Source organism: Macrosteles quadrilineatus, unplaced genomic scaffold (assembly GCF_028750875.1).
Source record: "Macrosteles quadrilineatus isolate MER2022 unplaced genomic scaffold, UCM_ALF_1.0 Scaffold_1__1_contigs__length_201487025, whole genome shotgun sequence".
In the NCBI taxonomy this organism is placed as follows: domain Eukaryota; kingdom Metazoa; phylum Arthropoda; class Insecta; order Hemiptera; family Cicadellidae; genus Macrosteles; species Macrosteles quadrilineatus.
Genome location: NW_026542594.1, coordinates 76,929,299 through 76,947,470, shown reverse-complemented (window position 1 = coordinate 76,947,470; position 18,172 = coordinate 76,929,299). Strand labels below are relative to the sequence as shown.

The window sequence follows — 18,172 nt, the reverse complement described above, 5'->3', positions numbered from 1 at the left end:
AATTTTAATTAAAATAGAAAAATAGGTTTTAGCTAGGGATACAACTGGAGATAGCCATAGCAGTTGGCCACCATTTGTAGTACAGGGGTAACGTACATTGAAGACATTGTACTTCGTACATTGGAACTAGGGTCTGGCTTTTGGAGATAGGGTATTGTGGGATTGTAATAAAGCCATGAGCCAATGAGGTTGTTGATTCTTCTGGTTGGGACTAACACAACCTAATTTTAACGGTGTCAATTTTCTAGTAAAGTTGCCATGCCAGTGCTACCTCCAGTTGTATTCTAGCTCAGTGGTTAGAACCGTTCACGAACAAGTTTAAAATGTGTTTACAAATCCCACATTTAACTCAAGAGTTGAATTATTATATATCCTCACTGACTTCACATTTTGAATGTTTGCACTCAACCTCTACCTTACAATACCATACTACCTTGCCCTAGCATTACCTCTACAAACTGCCAACGCAGGTCGTAGCCCTCCTTGAGTGTGGGAGCTGCAGTGATGAGTTTGTTGTACACATGAAGGGGCAACATCATTCCCTGGTCTAAGGCCTCCTGGAAGTGTTTGTAGGCCCCGGCCATGTTGCCTGCCTGTACCATGCCACATATCAGAGCAGAGTAGGCTGCTGCGTCTGGCGGGGAAAGGCTTTCGAACAACATCTCAGCCACTCCTTTGGTTCTAATTCATACAAATAATAACAGAGACAATAATTACAGTAAGTAAAAGAATATGGAATAATTATTAATATGTTTCAATATAGAAAAGAAATCAGAAAAGAATCATCCGAATTATGACTAATTCCCACCCCAGAAGTTCTTGTGAATCACATTTAAAAAATTTAAAAATCCAAAAACTCACAAGGACTGTACATAAATGAATTATTACATACACAATATAAAAAATTACTTCCTGGATTCATTCAAATTCACACACAAGTATAGTATACAAGAGATGAAACAATTTTTAGATTGCCAAATCACCGTTTGGCCTTATTTGGAAAAAGTCCTTTGTTTAAAAATGTATAATAAATTACTGGTAGGGGAAAAAATTAGTTCAAACAAGTTTCAAGAAACATTAAAAAATGAACTCCTTGAACGTGTGTTTTATAAAATAGAAGATAACCATCCCTTGAGTTAATTTTTTGTTTTTCATTTTCTTAAACTATTTACATTATTTGGCTAGGGTTTTTTTCTATTATTTTGTACTTAGCATTTTTCTAGTCAGGGCTCAATTTTGACAATGCACCTGTTCCATATGTTATCACATCTAAAAGAATTTTATGTGCAAATAAATAATGTCTAGTGGCTAATGTCTAATATATTTGTTATTAAAACACAATATGTAAAAAAATTTCAAAGATCTTTGGATGCCTCCAATATAAAACATCAGGTTATTAACTAGCATGCTCGAAAACATCTTAGGTATACCCAACTCTTGAACCCTGATTAAATTAAAAGGTATTGGTAGAAGGTAGAGGGTACCTATTCTCTATTCATTTATACTCACTTCCAAGAATTAATTTTCTTATCTCTTCCCCTTGTGTCCTGCTTGAACCATCTTTCTTCAATCCAGTCTTCTTCAAGGGGATCCTCTTCATTGTAGTAACAAACTAATTCTAACAAACTCTGCAATGTATCTCTTGATATCTCTGTTAAAAAAAACACTTGTGATAGTAATATAACAATCTGTTTATAATATGCAGTAAAGTACAAATAAATCAATATTTCAATGAGTCCTCATGTATAGCCTAAGCAACTGTTTGATGTTTAAAAATAACATTACAATTTCTTTTAAAAAGGAAAAGAAGCTCAGGTCATCGAATAAAAGAATGGCCTGAAGCAATGATCCACGTATTTGATAAAACTGGAGTTTATCAAATCAATTGTAAAGATTGCACAAAATATTCCATCAGCCAAACGTAAAAAAAAAACATCTGCATAAAAAACTACAGCCAAGCAAACATCGTCCTTTGTGGAAAATTTAATTTCTATAGGCTATAACTATGCAAACATTAAGTTAAATATACTAGGCCTAAGTGGTAGAATGTTAGCAACATATGTTAAAGTTTACAAATAGTAGTGCAGATTGAATGTCCTGTATGTTTTTTACTCACCTATTCCCTTCTCTTTTAATAAGCCATGAACAGTCAGTGAATCAGATACCAAATGTTGCTCGATCAATTTCTTTAGAACATTTTCATCTACTTGCGAGTTTTCGTCATAAATTGCCTTGGGAAAATAAGGCTGAAAAATAAAGCATTTATGTAATAACAATACATAAACATAATCTACAGTTTAAAAAATCTTTGTTCAGCTAAATCAAGAGTTCTACTGACCGATTTTATTAATGGGTCGTTGGAAAGCTTAATTTCGTGTAGATTTGCAAATAATTATGAAAGTTTGTTTTTGTTATGCTTTGTGGTAAAAAATTGAAAAAACATGTTTTCCATAAGAAATGCATTGAAAACGGTGTTTTTCATTGTACCTGATAACTTGAGTAATAACTTGAACAGAAATTATACGATTTTGATTAAATTTGGTATAGGCCTAAACGTGTAATCCTACATTTATTCGAACTAGTTTGCGAACCAGCATGATTCGCATGGTTTCGCATGGGAACGAGGGTATATGGGGGGTTTTGTGGGGTAAAAATTGGTTTTTCCCATTTTTGACCCAAAAAACATAAAATTTAGCAATTCATTTCCAAACCATTTTGTAGAGTTTAAAAAACAAATAATTTAGTAGGCCTATATTGAAGCTTTATTATGCACCTAATGGTTACGGAGAAAATTCCAAAAATTTTAAATTTAAAATTCCCATGCTATTTTTATGGAGAATAAGTAAACTGTTGTAGTTGCTTGTTCTTGAACATATTGTGATCAAATTTGGAAAGTGCATTTATTTCATACTAAACTATTAACATTTTACAAAAAACTTTGTTTACCCTCCCTGTTGCAGCAAACCTAAGTACTCGTTAAACTAATCCTATTTAAATAGGAAATAAATGTGATATTTTTTATGAGACATTTTAGTGTAAATCCAATCAGACAAATGGAAATTCGCTTAGTCTGCAGGTTTACTGCATCGGGGTTATTTTCTTCAATGGTGGTTTTAAATTTATTATTTTTGTATAGGGCAATTCCCCCCCCCCCCAGATGTAAATATTGTGGCAGAAATTAGTATGTAGTTGATAGTTCAGGATTTTTATTTGGAGTAGTTCCTCTTTTTTTGTGTCCGTGCTCCGATATTATAAGGATATCAGGACCGAATAATAGGATACATTAGGATCGACCGGCGGACACAGGTAATTTAAACTTTTATTTGAAACATGACTGAGTTCCCAGACCCCAAAATGGGTACGTGGAACTTTTACCAAGATTCTGTGCTCATGAGAGATCTGCAGGTGTTCAAAAAATACAACTGAAATGTGATTAACATCTTTTATTACCAACTCAATTAAAAATATTAACAAATATGCGCCCTTAAACAACAGCGAAATAATATATATACAATTTGGTACAAGACTTAGAATGTAAATCAATACCAGTGTTAGGCCTAAATCATTTACCAAAACGTTTATGTATGTAACTTTACCAAAATTGAAGTTCAAGTTTAAGTTTAAGGACCAAGCTGGTAAGTAAAAGAAAATCCTTACTTTAAGTTAGGTTAGGCCTACTCGGAATAAAAAGTTTAGGACAATGAAAAATTTAAAAATATGAATCTTAAAAGGCAAGAAATTGAAAATATGACATAAAACAAACATTGAATTGAAATGACCTACAATGAAATCATTTAAAAATAGTATTTGACCAAAATATCAATAACAAGTTGCGTTTAAAGAAATACGTTCGAACAAACCTTACAGTTCAAAATTACACTCAACATTGACATGAAAATATTTAAATAGCAACATAAGACAATTATACACGAATATACACTAACATCAGGATAGAAATTTAATTTTAACAGTAAGAAATAGAATTTTTAAAATGGCAAAATTGTGGGGAAGAATTTAGTACTGGTGTTAACCGAAACTGAATTTAGAACAATTGGGCCGAAAGTTTCCCCCGTTAGAACAGAAATATTTAGCCTATTACTAACATAACATGGTACATACACAAAATAATGAAATAAACAAGGAAATGTGACACCCTACTAAATACATGAATTCTTGTAGCTTTGAAACACTCGTAGACCCGTAGTATAAATATACTGTATTCTTGTTGACTTTTAGTTTAGTTAGTTCCAGTTCCACAACTCAACTCGCAGCGATAGAGAAATAAAATCATTTAATTTGAAACAGTAAAACACAGGGGAATTTATAGTCTGTAGTTTAGTCCAGAAATAAGAAGTAGGCCTAGTTAGGGAGACACTAAGTTCAATTTGCTAGGCTACAGAATTTAAGAAGTTGAAACGGTAAAACTTTAAATTGGGGAAAAACTTGATGTAAAGTAACTGTTCTTGAAGAATGGCTGAATGAAAACGTTGGAGTAATAATAACATGGAGTAGATAGCACCTGGTTTGTAGAGATGAAGAAGGCCAAAGTTCTCGTAGAATGTTTCTGGGTGAAGTCCTTCCGCTGCGAGTTGGTTGAGGTTAGGCCTAGTTTAGTCCGGGGGCGACGCCCTCGTCTTGCTCCAAACTAGGTCAGGATCAGGAGGCATGATGTGTCCGCTGCTGTCGGTCCAGTACAGGAGCCCTGGCTTGGTGTCAAAAACAAATTTAAGGTTGCATTTTAGGAAGGTCGAACAATATAAACTTGGAAAATCTTCTTTCTTGAGTCTCCATAGTGCCAGTAAAATTTGGAACGTCAAACTCGTTGGAAGATTTCAAGTAGAGAGAACGTCTCCAAGCAAATCGGAGAAGAAGGGGAGTAAAGACAAAGTGGACTCGCCCACGGCCTTTGGCGAGCGTCGGCGTACAGTGCTTCTGCCGCAATATGTACTATAAGAAATACTCTCCTCTCTCAAACTGAGCCGACTGACACGGCTCATATTGATTGTCATATCGATCCGGAACATCAACAAACAAAATAAAAAGCTATGTATAATAGTTTGGCCAGCATATCTGAAAATATGCAAACCAACTGCTGTTCTTAATATAAGAAGGTTTCAACTGAATACGATAAGATCCCCGTGCGTAGAACGGGCACACAGCTAGTTGGGAATAAACATGTCTTATTTATGGCCATATTTTAGTAATAATGTAATCAGACAAGTTGAAATTCGCTTAGTCTGCAGGTTTGCTGCGGCAGGGGTATTTTTCTATTGTTTAGGTGCAATGGTAGAACATTATGACAATGGTAGATGTGTTATACTATATCATACCATAAATTTATGAACCAAATTTTATCAAACTGTGTCCTCCCCCCATTGCAAACGCAAAGCTTGAGTATAACTGCAATAAGCATTTTATACTTATATGCCAACCCCGTACGAAGGACGGTTGCTCTGCTAGTTATACAATAATTATATTATATAATTATTATTAAAATTACCTATTTACCTGTTATAATAGTACAAAAACCATGAGTTAAAATAGCAAGAGTTGAAAAAATAATCTTTATTATCTATTGCTGACACAATTCAAAAGATTATTACCTCAATTGGAGGATCTGCAACTCTATGTTGAAACAAATCAGCATGTTCTTGGCGAACCCAGTGAGCTGCTTTACGCCCAGACTCCTGAGACAGGGCAAACATCCTCTTGGCAATGTTTGATGTTGGGATAAGAAAGGGGTCGTCATGATACTTGTAGTGGGGTGCCAAGTAATCTCGCTTAACAGTGCTAGCTATTGCCTGCACACCAGAAACATGCTAATATAGATACATTGAATAGGTTTGAGTTTTAATGTAGGTTTTGTAGAAGTTACCAGTACCGGTAAGCCTTGTTTTAAAAGTTGGTTTCTCACCAGTGAGCACAGAGTTATCACACTTCCTGCACTATTTATTCTTGAAGCAGCCCTAGTGGCCAGGAAGAAGCCGGAGATCTTTTAAAAAATAATAATAAAATACATAACCACGGTACAAGACAAAAAATAACATACATGTAATCTAGCCTAGCTCACGGCGGACCAAGTTAGCCTACACATACCACACCTTAGGAAGAGTTTATAACAATATTCCACCCGAAATCAGAAGCATTGATAGTATCTCCAGCTTCAAGAACAGTCTTAGAACACTTATAGGCCAGTAAAAATAGGTTTTTGCCCGGAAATAATTCTCGGAAAGCTGGAAATCGTTTTAATCCTTTTGTCTTATATAGAAGTAAAAGGATTTGAAGTTTGTTCCATTTTTCCAGGTGAGCTTCTCGTTCCAGTGCTGCGATTGGCATTTTGTAGAGCTTAAACAAATAAATAATTTATTTCTATATTGAAGCGTTGTTGTATGCACAACGTTTACGGGGATAATAAAAAAAATTGTAAATTTAAATTCCCATGTTATTCTTATGGAGAATAAATAAACTGTTGAAGTTTGCTTGTTTATGGATATATTTAAACAACATTTTGTTTATTTAATACTAAGCTATCGACATTGCAATAAAAAACATATCTCAATATCTTCCCTGTAGCAGCAAACCTAAGAACTCACTAAAATTAATGTTAATTAAATAGGAAATAAATCTGACATTTTTTAGGGAATATTTTAGTATAAATCCAGCCAGGTAAATGGAAAATCATTTAGTCTACAGGTTTGCTGCGGCGAGGGTATTTGTAATTCGTTTTAATTACTTTGTAAATAATAATGTACTTGGAATCCATTTTCTAGAAGAAATATAAATGTTAAAAATGCAATGTTCAATAATTTCTTAATAAAATAACTTTATTTAAATTACTATAAATAGCTTTATATTGGTTCGATATTCATCACCATGCTCAATGGATGCGGAGTGTTGTGCTCTACAATCCCTTTATTATGTGTTTTTCTGTAGGCTGGACGGTTCTTTGACGTTTTAGTAAAAACTATAAAATAACCTTAAATTTCAAGGTTTTTGTGGTCCCAGGTCAGAAGCTCACCTGGAAAAATGGGACAAACTTCAAATCCTTTTACTTCTATGAATAGGACAAAAGGATTAAAACGATTTCCAGCTTTCCGAGAAATATTTCCAGGCACAGCCAATTTTTTAACTAATTTTAATGGCCTATTACTTAAAAGGCCGGTATTCTCTGTTGTTGAGTATCTAAACCTAAATGGCCTCATTGACGACCACGGTGCAGTAGAGCTTCTAGTAGAAGACCTACAAGTATCAAGCGTGTTGTCTTGAAATCCCTTTAGTTTAGCCTTTGAAACTGTATGGTCCAACTTAAAACCATATATCTTAGAGTAGGCCTACCGGTATTCAAAATGTACAGGCTATGTGCAGTTTTTAATTATGTACTCTTTAATGCATACAATCTAATAACAATGTGTGATAAAATTATTAAATGGGTTTTTCATAAACAGAGTTTATTGTCTCACAAAATTTAGAGATACTTTTGAAGTAATTTAGTCATTACAACACAAAACAATTATTAAATGGACATAAAATATAAATTGTATCCATACAAATCGAAATACCCTTCCCGATACATGTCAAAACATGTAAATATCATAGGTAGGCTATTTTAAAGTTGTTTCTTGGATGCCAACAGTTACCTTAGCCTAATAGGCTAATAGGCTTGATTATTAATAATCAATATTATTTTTTAGACAACTTTTTAGCGAATTTCCCCCATAGGGAATATTAGCGAATTTCCCCTAAAGGGAATAAGCTATTACCGTAGTACTCATGGTAAGACCTGGACCCGGGACCAATTTACTTTTTCGTTTTGAGGTCCCTAGAGACCAAAAACACCATCCGTTCAAATTCATATATATATATATATATATATATATTTATAAATAAAGATTAAACATTAATAAACTTAGTACCCAAGTAAACTTATTTATTAAAATATTTACTGACTATAGTTTCGGCTCTAAGGCCATTTTCAAAGTAAACAAAAATCAAAATAAGATATGTAAATAAATAAATAACATATGATTTTATAAAACTGTTCTAACTTGTAACATTTTGTCTTCATTGATTAATTTATATACTATATGATGTGTTGTACTTATTTTCATTAATATTTTCTCAATTTTGTTATTGTTTCATTTATTGGATTATTCAATTTTGGAATCATTGTATTTAAAATATTTGATTTGTTATTTTTGTAGTTCATATAAATATTAATTTCTTCTTTTACATTCAATTTTTCTCTGTCTTTTTCAATTTCTAATATTGTTAAGTTTTCTTCGATCTTAGTAAACTTATGTTTGGATTTTAGTAAATGATCTGCAAAATTTGATTTCATTGATGTTTTGTTCTTCGATTTATATGCCTGTATATGTTCGTTAAATCTAACTTTAAAATTTCGATATGTTTGTCCAATGTAGTATTTGTCACAGTCAGAACATTTAATTTTGTAGATACCAGATGCATTGTATATGTTTGCTGTATTGTTTGTTATAGGATTGTTGGTTTTATTGTGTATGATTTTAAAAATGTTATTTTTTGTTCTGTAGCTTAATTTTACTGGGGTATGTTTGAATGTTTTCCTGATTGCTTTGTTAAAATTGTTGTTGTATGGGACGCACATGAATTTCTTTTCTTCTTTGTGTTTCGAATTGTTTTCTAAGTTTGATTTTAATTCATTTCTTTTCTTAATTTCCTTCTTGATCATATTATCAATCATTTTGCTTCTATATCCATTTTTTTCAGCTAGATATTTTATAGTGTCGACTTCTTTCTTGTAATTTTCTTTATTTAAAGGAACGTTGACTAATCTGTGTATTAATGAATGAAAAGTTGCAATTTTGTGTGTCCATGGATGATTTGAATTTTTTGGAATTATTATGTCTGTAGTTGTGGGTTTTCTGAATATGTTAAAAGAATGTTTGTTGTTTTGGATGGGAATTGTCAGATCTAGGAAATTGATTTCTTTTTGTTGGATTTCTTTGGTGAATTTAATTTTCTTATATATATATTATATTTATATATATATATATATATACTAGCTGTAACCTGCGGGCTTTGCCCCGTTTAACTTCTTAATTTTCAAGATGATCTCGTTCGTGGCTCAATCACGTCCTGGTTGAAGTTTGTTCGCTACGCTTTTTCACCTTTGGGTTGGAGCTCGTTCGCTACGCTCACTCACCTTTAGGTTGGAGCTCGTTCGCTGCGCTCACTTGCCTTCAGGTTAGGTCGTTCGCTATGCTCACTTGCCTTCAGGTTAGCTCGTTCGCTACGCTAACTCGCCTCCAGGTTGAAGTTCGTTCGCTACACTCACTAACCTTTTGGTTGCAAATTAGCTGTTGTCATAAATGTAAAAGAAATAATAGTGCTGCACCCTGTTGGTAATCCTTGTAACTTTAATGCTATTGAACATCATAGAACAGAACCAACTTGTTTAATTGAAACAGCTGTTAAGATTCATTAATTCCATTTCTCATAAGGTTAACATGGGAAACTCCAGAGCCACTGGGGCGGAGCCGATTGGACGGATCACAAAATTGATGGTGTATAAACCTATTCCATGAAATTCTACACGTATGTACCAAGTTTCGTGGCAATCGGTTCAGCGGTGTCTGAGTTTATCACTGCCAAACAAATATATATATACAAATATCCTCTTTTATACTTATAGATACTAGCTGTTACCCACGGGCTCCACCCCATTTTACTACATTAGTATTAATAAAACTATTGATTGGTTAAGTTAAGATGAAAATAAACAAAGCAGAATACAAACAAATAATAACAGCTGAGGTATTTTTAACATTAGGTAAATGGAAAGTTCCCTTTGGAAAGCAATTACGACCTTATAGGGCCACTTATGAAATAATGGATAATTTTGCGCAAGGTTTCTCGTCATGACGAACATTTTAAGTATATGGTTTATGGGGGTGTGACTTGTAGTTTTCTCAAAAGTTCATGGGTACTTTTGGCTTTATATATAGATATATATTTATATATGTGTCCGTTAGCGCGAAGTACAGCCACAGCCTTCTGTAGGTCAGCACAAGTTATTGTTTAACAACACTTCAGCCTACTCGCACAACATTTCCAAACACTTCCTCTTCACAATATTTGACTACTATTACGCATGGTGTGCTTTATACTTAGTTATGTATGTATTCATTATGATGAAAAACATGTTAGAAAGAGATAGGCTATTAACCCTTCCAGGCAGGGCCTGATTACCCATTAGGCTAATTAGGCTGGAGCCTAGGGCGCCTTTAAGTTGGGACCGGGGGCGTAAAAGATGTTTTATTCCAAAAAAGGATTCGCGCACCTAGGTAGGTAATGAGGCGGGGAAGGGTGCGTTTGGCCGATTTTTATAATCATTATATTTATAGTAGGTCTAATAATTGATTTGTAAAAACATTTAATGATACTTTTTGTTGCAGATAGATACAGATAAATGATGTAAACTAAGTAATTCCATGGTAGTTAGATTAATGTACATTCAATACTAAAATGCTGGGGGAAGGGAGGGATACAGGTCCACGACGTAGGTAGTGGCGATGGAAGTGGTAAATTCGAGCAGTGCGGAGTGTGGGAACCGTTTATGGCATTTAGATTCATTAGTTAGATGAACATTTATTGGATTTTTAATCACTTTTAGATGATATAATAGCGCTATTGTTGATATAAATCATCATTGTAAGCAATACGATATTTTTTTGGAGATTCCTTACACTGTGCTTTGGCAATTTATTTAAGTTAGAATAGTTCAGTTTGGCTTAGTTTTGTTTATGATAGGCTTCATAACAAATATGGAAATAGGTTTTATTTAATCAAGAGACGTTTTGTACAGGAACGATGGATTTACCTCCTATCGATAACTGTTGGAAATCCATTACGTATATTACCAATGACTTTGGTTAATTAATGGACGAGAAGATAAGATTGTTGTTGACTGAGATTTAGTTGATTTGTCCATACAAATAACATTATTGTGTTCACCAGTGACACCGGTAAGTAGGCTAGGTGTGGGTGGACTCTTTCATTATTGCGCTCATGTTCACTCATCCCGTTACGCGCAGAATAAGCGTATTACTAGTTTAGAAAGTATGTATATTATTGTTTGGTTTTTTAATGTAAAATAAATACATTATTTTAAATAAAAATGTTTTACATTCCTTAAACAACCGATTTGTTACTATTTTAAAAGTTCCTTATCAAACTATGCATTAATTTATGATCAGTTTTCTTTTGTTTTTAAATAAACTGAATAGTAGTATAATGTCTTTGGCCATTTTTTTAAAATTCAGTATTAGTATTCATACTTCAAAATTTTGAAAGTGGTGGCAGAGAGGAGGCGTAGTGGTTGGGAGGAGGGGGGGCACTAAAAACGTCAGCCTACTGGCGACTAGACCCTTAATCAGGCCCTGCTTCCAGGGCTATGGACGAATATATATCCGTCCAAAAATCAAATTAATATATTGTTTATAATAGGAAAATAAACACTACACTGCATTATAAATGGGTTATTTTGTTTTTGTGGTTGGCAATAATACTTGCCGCAGCTGTTTCAGCTAGGTATATTATTTTGCACCATGGAGTGTGTGAATATTGCAAAACTATCACTTCACACACGGTTGTTAGTGATTGATGTTTACATTTGTTGTGTGCTTTATTTTTATGTTATTGAGCTAAAGTGATCAATCCAAACGATCTTAAATTTAAAGGAGATGTTATTGAGATGCATAAAAAAGTATGTCTGAGAGGAATTTCATACTTGGCAATGAAAATAATAGTATGTATGCCTAATGTAATGGATTTGATGAACCTGAAGAACAGTCTTTACGTAGTGGAAGTCTTGATGGGGAATGGGAATGAGGACATGGGAGCAGAACTGAGTGGTTTAGATTTACTTCTGAATAATGGACACATTTTTGTGAATTAAAAATCAAACAAGGGAAGGAATAGCCTAAGGTTGACAGATCCGTCTGCCGCTCATAAGAATAGTCAAGATTATTGGTAGTGTTCATATTTTGTGATTATTGTTAAGGATGGAAGACGGAATATCCATCCACCTTGTTTTTTCTGGGCCTACGGCCATATACACATAAGGGCGGCAGCCGCCGCGGTTGATATTACGCGTGAGCCAATAGTGCAAAAGAGCAAATGGGACCGTTCACATGCAACCGCCCACTTCCAATCAAGCGAAACAAACCGCGGCAGTCGTAGATTTCCCTTTGACCGCCGCGGCTCCCGCGCGGTTGGAGTTACTAATGTTGGCATGAGAGCATACACATGAGGGCGGAAGCCGCCGTGGTTTGGCTGCAGTTGCTACTAGGATCATATCCCCAGACATCTGCACGCTCGCGCTGTGGACATCGCTCTCTGTGAGTTGGTGTAGTGTGTAGCTGTAGCTGGATGTAGTGTTTGGAGTGTAAGTTTACATTGGCCACGCATGCTGCTGTGGAACCAGAAAACTTTGATATTGAACCGTTCATTGTAGAAGTAAAAAAAGAAGATGCATTTGGGACATGCAGCGACTACTGTATAGTAAAGATCGGGTTTAAAAAAGGTTTGCGAGGCAAGAGTTAGTTCAGTTTTTTGCTCAAAAGAATTGTCAAGCGGAACAAAGGAAAAACGTTGGTAAATACTGTACTGGCTGCCGAGTGACGGTCAATTCACACCGCAACCACAGCGGTAACCGCGGCGCCAGCCGCTGTCATGTGTCATGTGGCCTAGGCGGCCGCCGCGGACCGCCCTCATGTGTACATGGCCTAAGACAAATATATTTGTCAAATCAAATTTTATTTTCTTCAAAACTTTTGTAAAAAAATTAGTTCAGCGCTAAGTCCATGAATTTCAAGCAAAATAAATAAATGTAGCTTACAAAACATTTACTACATTATCTTAGTTTTTCAATTTTTGCAAAAAATAATTAGGCTCCATCCGTTTATTTAATTTAGCCCTGGAAGTGTTAAACCTCTCATATTGTTTGGTCCAGATTTACTTAACCTGACACTCACCTTTAAGACATCTGTTGGTCCCCTCTCAATCCTCTTTGGAATAATAACTTTATTTGAGTTTATATTTTTTGTTTTGTCTGAAGTAGCTTGCTGTTTGCTAATGTTCGTTATCTGTTGCTTTGAAATCTTGTCTAAAGACTTCTTAACAGAGTACCTGGAAAAAAGATTTTTTTGTAATAAAATAGGACCACGAGTAAAAAGCTGCAATTTACAAAAGAACAATGGCTTAGTAAATCAACTAATTCAGCTATGCATATTTCAATAAAAAAATACCCCCGCCGCAGCAAACCTTCAGACTAAGCGAATTTCCATCTACCTGGCTGGAATTCTACTAAATTATTCCATTAACCCATTGGCGCCGGCTTACGAGCGTTACTCGTACGGCCGCTGCAGGCCCGGCGGCCGACTTACGAGAGCCGCTCGTGTCACTGCTAGGCAGTGCCATTTTTTATTTAGTTATTATTATTTTTCGCCCTTTTTGTTTCTTCTTACTATTATAATGTTTATAAATAGGCCTATATTGCTTCTTGATTTGTGTATTTACTCATTTATTTTAGCGAATAACAAACAATTTTGTGTTGCAATGGAAACCACATATTACCAAAAATCAGCTGCGGTAAGGTAAACAAACATTTTTTTTTAAATGTTATTACTTATAAAAGTACACAACTTTTGATTTTTCTACGTAGGGAATCGATTGACCTTTATAATAGTTGTGTTATTTGGTGTCTGGATTAATCTTGGAATTTGTATATCAAGTTTACTTTCAAAATATTGTTTTTAAAATTTTTATTTTTATAATCTTTATATATATATATTTTTTTAGTTTAGAACTTTGACTATCCAATTACCACTTTTCTGTAGACAATTTTACTGTGAACAAAATGGTGAAAGAATTATTAATTTATTACCTAAGGTTTTCTTTCTATAGCAGTTAGAGTAAAAGTCTACAAATTCGGTAAAATTAATTGCCGCCAGAGGGTGCTGCAGGTAGCGATTAATTCCTTCCCCAATGGGTTAAATTTGTCAGATTTATTTAATACTAGAGCTGCATTCCCGTTCTACGCACGGGGATCTTAAAGTTAGTCAGTTGAAACCTTCTTATATTAAGAACAGCAGTTGGTTTGCATATTTTCAGGTATGCTGGCAAAACTATTATCGTTACCTTTAAAACTCCACAAATATAGTATCTGACAGTTTCAAGCCAAAACAAATTCATCACAATTAAACGTCACCCGGATCGTGTTGGTCCATGTTATATCCAATGATTAGATTTAAAAAATGCTTATAGATCTATGAGAATTAGCCCTAAGATAGGCCTATAATTGAAAGTTACATTCCACAATGCTCAAAAGTAGTGAAAATACTACATCAACCTCAACATTAAACACTTTATTCCGGATGACATTTTCATTATCAAAGGTGCTCTTGTCCTTTCTGTGTAACACTGAGAAATAATGACATTAATGCGTTAACAACAAACATACGCATAAACATACAGAATTTAATTAGGGAATTTGAATCCCACTCCAGTTGTGATTTTTCACTTACACTTTACACAACTGCCATTGAAACGCCGTCAATGAGTGAAAACCTTGTTTAGTAGTTGTATTATTGGCGACGATGATTTAATTAATTAAGTTTCCCAGCTTCCTATACAACACTGATTCAAGGTCTTTTTCCCGGTTATCAAAACTTCAGAACAATTTTATACACAAAGAATCTCTAATTTAATTTACGGTTACAATACACATTATTGAACTTGAGATTAAATAAATCCTTGATGTAAGGAAAATCGTTTTTAATCTCACTTGGTTTAGATTTTGCTTTCAAAACGTGATCAAAAATCTTTGCGGTACTGTATTTGTAAACAACATTTAATGTAAACATATCAGTGACAACTAGAAAAAATACTCTTGACCCAAACAGTTGTTCGTGATTTCATAGACGATTATGTGATAGACATTCGGAGAAAACTTGACAAAAATCGCACGAAATTGGGTTTTTAAACGTCCGTCATTTTATTTACAAAGTAGTGCGGCCATATTTGAATGGCTAAAGACACTCTCGCCAATCAAGTGAACACATTAAAATTATTTAAATCTTGATTTAAATATCAATAATTTTAATGAGTACCTACTTAGGTTTGCTGCTACAGGGAAGAAAATAGGGGTTTTTTTTAATTAAAATATTGGTAGATTAGTAGGCCTATGAAGTAAACAACATTTCAAAATTTCATTAAAATATTTCCATAGACAAGTAAGCTACAACAATTTATTTATTCTCCATAAGAATAACATGGTAATTTTAAATTTACACTTTTTTGGGAATTTTTCCGTAACCGTTAGGCATACAACAATGCTTCAACATAGGCCTACTAAATTATTTGTTTTTTTTTAGCTCTACAAAATTGTTTAGAAGGAAATTGCAAAATTTTAGTTTTCAGGGTGAAAATGAGAAAACCCCATTTATACCCCATAAAATCCCCCATAAACCCCTGTTCCCATAGTTCGATCAAACTGGTTCTGATCGCATAGGAATTGGACCTTAAGTGCTCTCTAATGTTCAGTATTAAAGAACGAGACTTAATGGGGAATTTAGAGGTTGAAAGTTAGGAGGTTCAAATTGTAGGAGTTAGCCTATGAGTTTTCTTAGTAATTTTAAAATAGGCCTAATGCATATTTCATTATAAGAAATTCTGCCCCATCATGGCTATATAGATAAACTGCAGACTAATCCTTTGGTAGTGTTACAGTCTATCCTTAACAAGCTTATCCTTACTTTAATAGGCCTAAGCTTTACTATTCTACATAATCCTGAAAAGGGTACAGTAATTATAATAGGAAATTTGCTAAAATGGGATTATTAAGTTAAATGGTGCTATACTAAAACAACCGAACTGAACCAAAACTCTAGAACGTTGGCAAACTACTTTTGATGTCATAGATTTAAACTTCAGTGGGTTAAATCATTAACCACTATTAACTGGCTGGGTAGCTGAGTGGTTATGGTGATCCTGATAAATAGGTTGACAGATTGATTATCAAAGCCTAGTGTAATCACAGCTTAAGTTTAACAAGTTTGCTACCTACCGCAATAATACAAAATTTCTCATTCATATAAACCAGCGACGCACATATGCAACAGCCGGTTTCTACCCATAGACTGCCGTCGCATATATGTAGGCTATATAGTAACATTAAAATAGACTGACGACATATATTTGCATCGGTGTTCCAATGTTATCAAATCTTTGTAACGGTCTATTTGAAGGCACTGAGTTTTCTGCAGTGGTCTACAGGGATGTCTGACGCACAACTGCGTCGCTTGGTCAGTGGATATGATGATTGGTGAGGTCATATCATAGCCTAATTGGAAAAACTGTTCTTTACTTTGCTGCATCACTGTATATAACTTATGTATGCTACATTATCCTATGTAGCTTTTATATTTGTTCAATTATAAACTGTTCTTGAATAGGCCTAATCCGTTTTTTTTTTTTTTTTTTTTTTTTACTAACGGTAGGCCTACTTAAATGGAACATTCATTATTTCTTTTCTCGATATTAATGGATATTAACAAATTTAAACATATCAGCTGACAACTACAATTAAATAGGATTGTTCAGTACCGGCAAACAATAATGAAATGAAACTGTTCTAAAAAATAACTAACCAAACTTGCTGTAACATTTAAAAATTCTGTGTTTAACTTGCCTTTTCTATTATCAAACGGCATTTTTATAAGGCACAGCAAGTTTGGTTGGTTATGTTAGGTTAGCTTAAAACAGTTTCATTTCTTAATCCATGAAGGTAATAGACTATTTCAGCCTAAACAAGATCAGTTGTCAATTTGTAATGGATCAAAAAACATAAATATCGATAGGCCTAATCGAAAAAAATCATCAATAATAATGAATGCTCCCTTCAACAGGGAAAAACCAAACTGACTAACCTCAAAACATAAACAAAAATGAACTGTCGAATATATGCGGCGTTTGGGCTATTTCAAGAAAAATATAATAATTTTCACTATTGTCTTCGCTATTGGCGTCGCAAATATGCAACATTACGATAGGTTTTTAAAAAACATAAAAGAAACAAGAATAAGTTAGGCTACTTATATTATTTACAAACATGATTGCAGCGTATTAAAAAGTAAATGATCCCTGTTCAACAGTATTTCACCTGTGGTCTGTGTGTACTGTTAACCAAGTGACAGCCGGTCTACGTGAAAGATTAAATTGGATACCCGCTCTGTAGCGAACGTGTTAAAATTAGAAAACTTGATATTGTCCATTAAAATAATTTGGAAAAACATTTTAAAGCAAATAGGGTTGAAGCATGATAAATAGGCCTACGTATGCCTAACTGGACAGAATGATTTATTGGGCTATTCTTCATAGGCACAGATTGGAGACTTTGGATAACTTATTTCTTAAAGAGATGAAAGTACGCCTAATTGTAGTAAAATCCTTCGGCGATGAAAAAAATAATGGTATAAGTTAACTTGGAACCAGGAGGTTAAAACTCTTGAAAGTAACTTAAGTTATTAAAATTTTAAAAATCGTTTGAAGGCATCTATAGTATAAAATTACCAAATCCAGTTATGACATAAATAAATAACAATGAATAACGTATAGTCCTCAGTATCCAATTAATAGTCAATGGTATAAGTTAGGCCTACCTACCTTAAAGAAGACACACTCTGAAGTGAATTCATGTTACTACTAAGAGTAAGAATCGGCTGTTTGTGTTAAAACTGAGCCAGTAGCCTTAATTGAAGCTCCATCAGTGTCATTAAGCTAAGCGAAATACTAATGTTTGTTTAAGTCAAGCCACTCAATATATGTTAACCAACGTGTGAAAAAATAAATAAAATTGAAACGAAATTATGTTTTGTTTCAACAGCAGACGATGGTAGAATGGTAGAATGAGAATGGGTAGAATATTGAAAAAAGAAATGAGTTTGAGGTTAGGGTAGCGGCAGGGTTTTTATTTCTTCTTTTCTAGTCTGCTTAAAGAAAGCTGGCATAGTTTACTTACCATGTAACACATGTTATTTCACAATGATCACGACTGTTCTACGCATTTTCCGAGCTTTATTAAACCGCTAGTTAGGAAATGCCAGACTGAAAAAAAGACTTAAGGGAGTATGCA

At 34.0% G+C, this 18,172-nt stretch overlaps 1 protein-coding gene across 1 annotated transcript in view; it reads right to left on the bottom strand.

The window, feature by feature from the left end:
- The window catches only part of LOC128983631 (protein PTCD3 homolog, mitochondrial), a 43,736-nt gene extending 25,774 nt beyond the window's left edge, over positions 1 to 17,962 (bottom strand). Inside the window, exons 1-6 of the mRNA XM_054402994.1 lie at positions 17,704 to 17,962; positions 13,014 to 13,167; positions 5,604 to 5,801; positions 2,117 to 2,246; positions 1,510 to 1,651; positions 450 to 681 (exon numbers count right to left, since the gene is read on the bottom strand). Coding sequence (XP_054258969.1) covers positions 450 to 681; positions 1,510 to 1,651; positions 2,117 to 2,246; positions 5,604 to 5,801; positions 13,014 to 13,167; positions 17,704 to 17,735 — 888 coding nt within the window. The 5' untranslated portion in view covers positions 17,736 to 17,962. The remainder of the gene's footprint in view (positions 1 to 449; positions 682 to 1,509; positions 1,652 to 2,116; positions 2,247 to 5,603; positions 5,802 to 13,013; positions 13,168 to 17,703) is intronic.
- Positions 17,963 to 18,172: the final 210 nt, after the last annotated feature.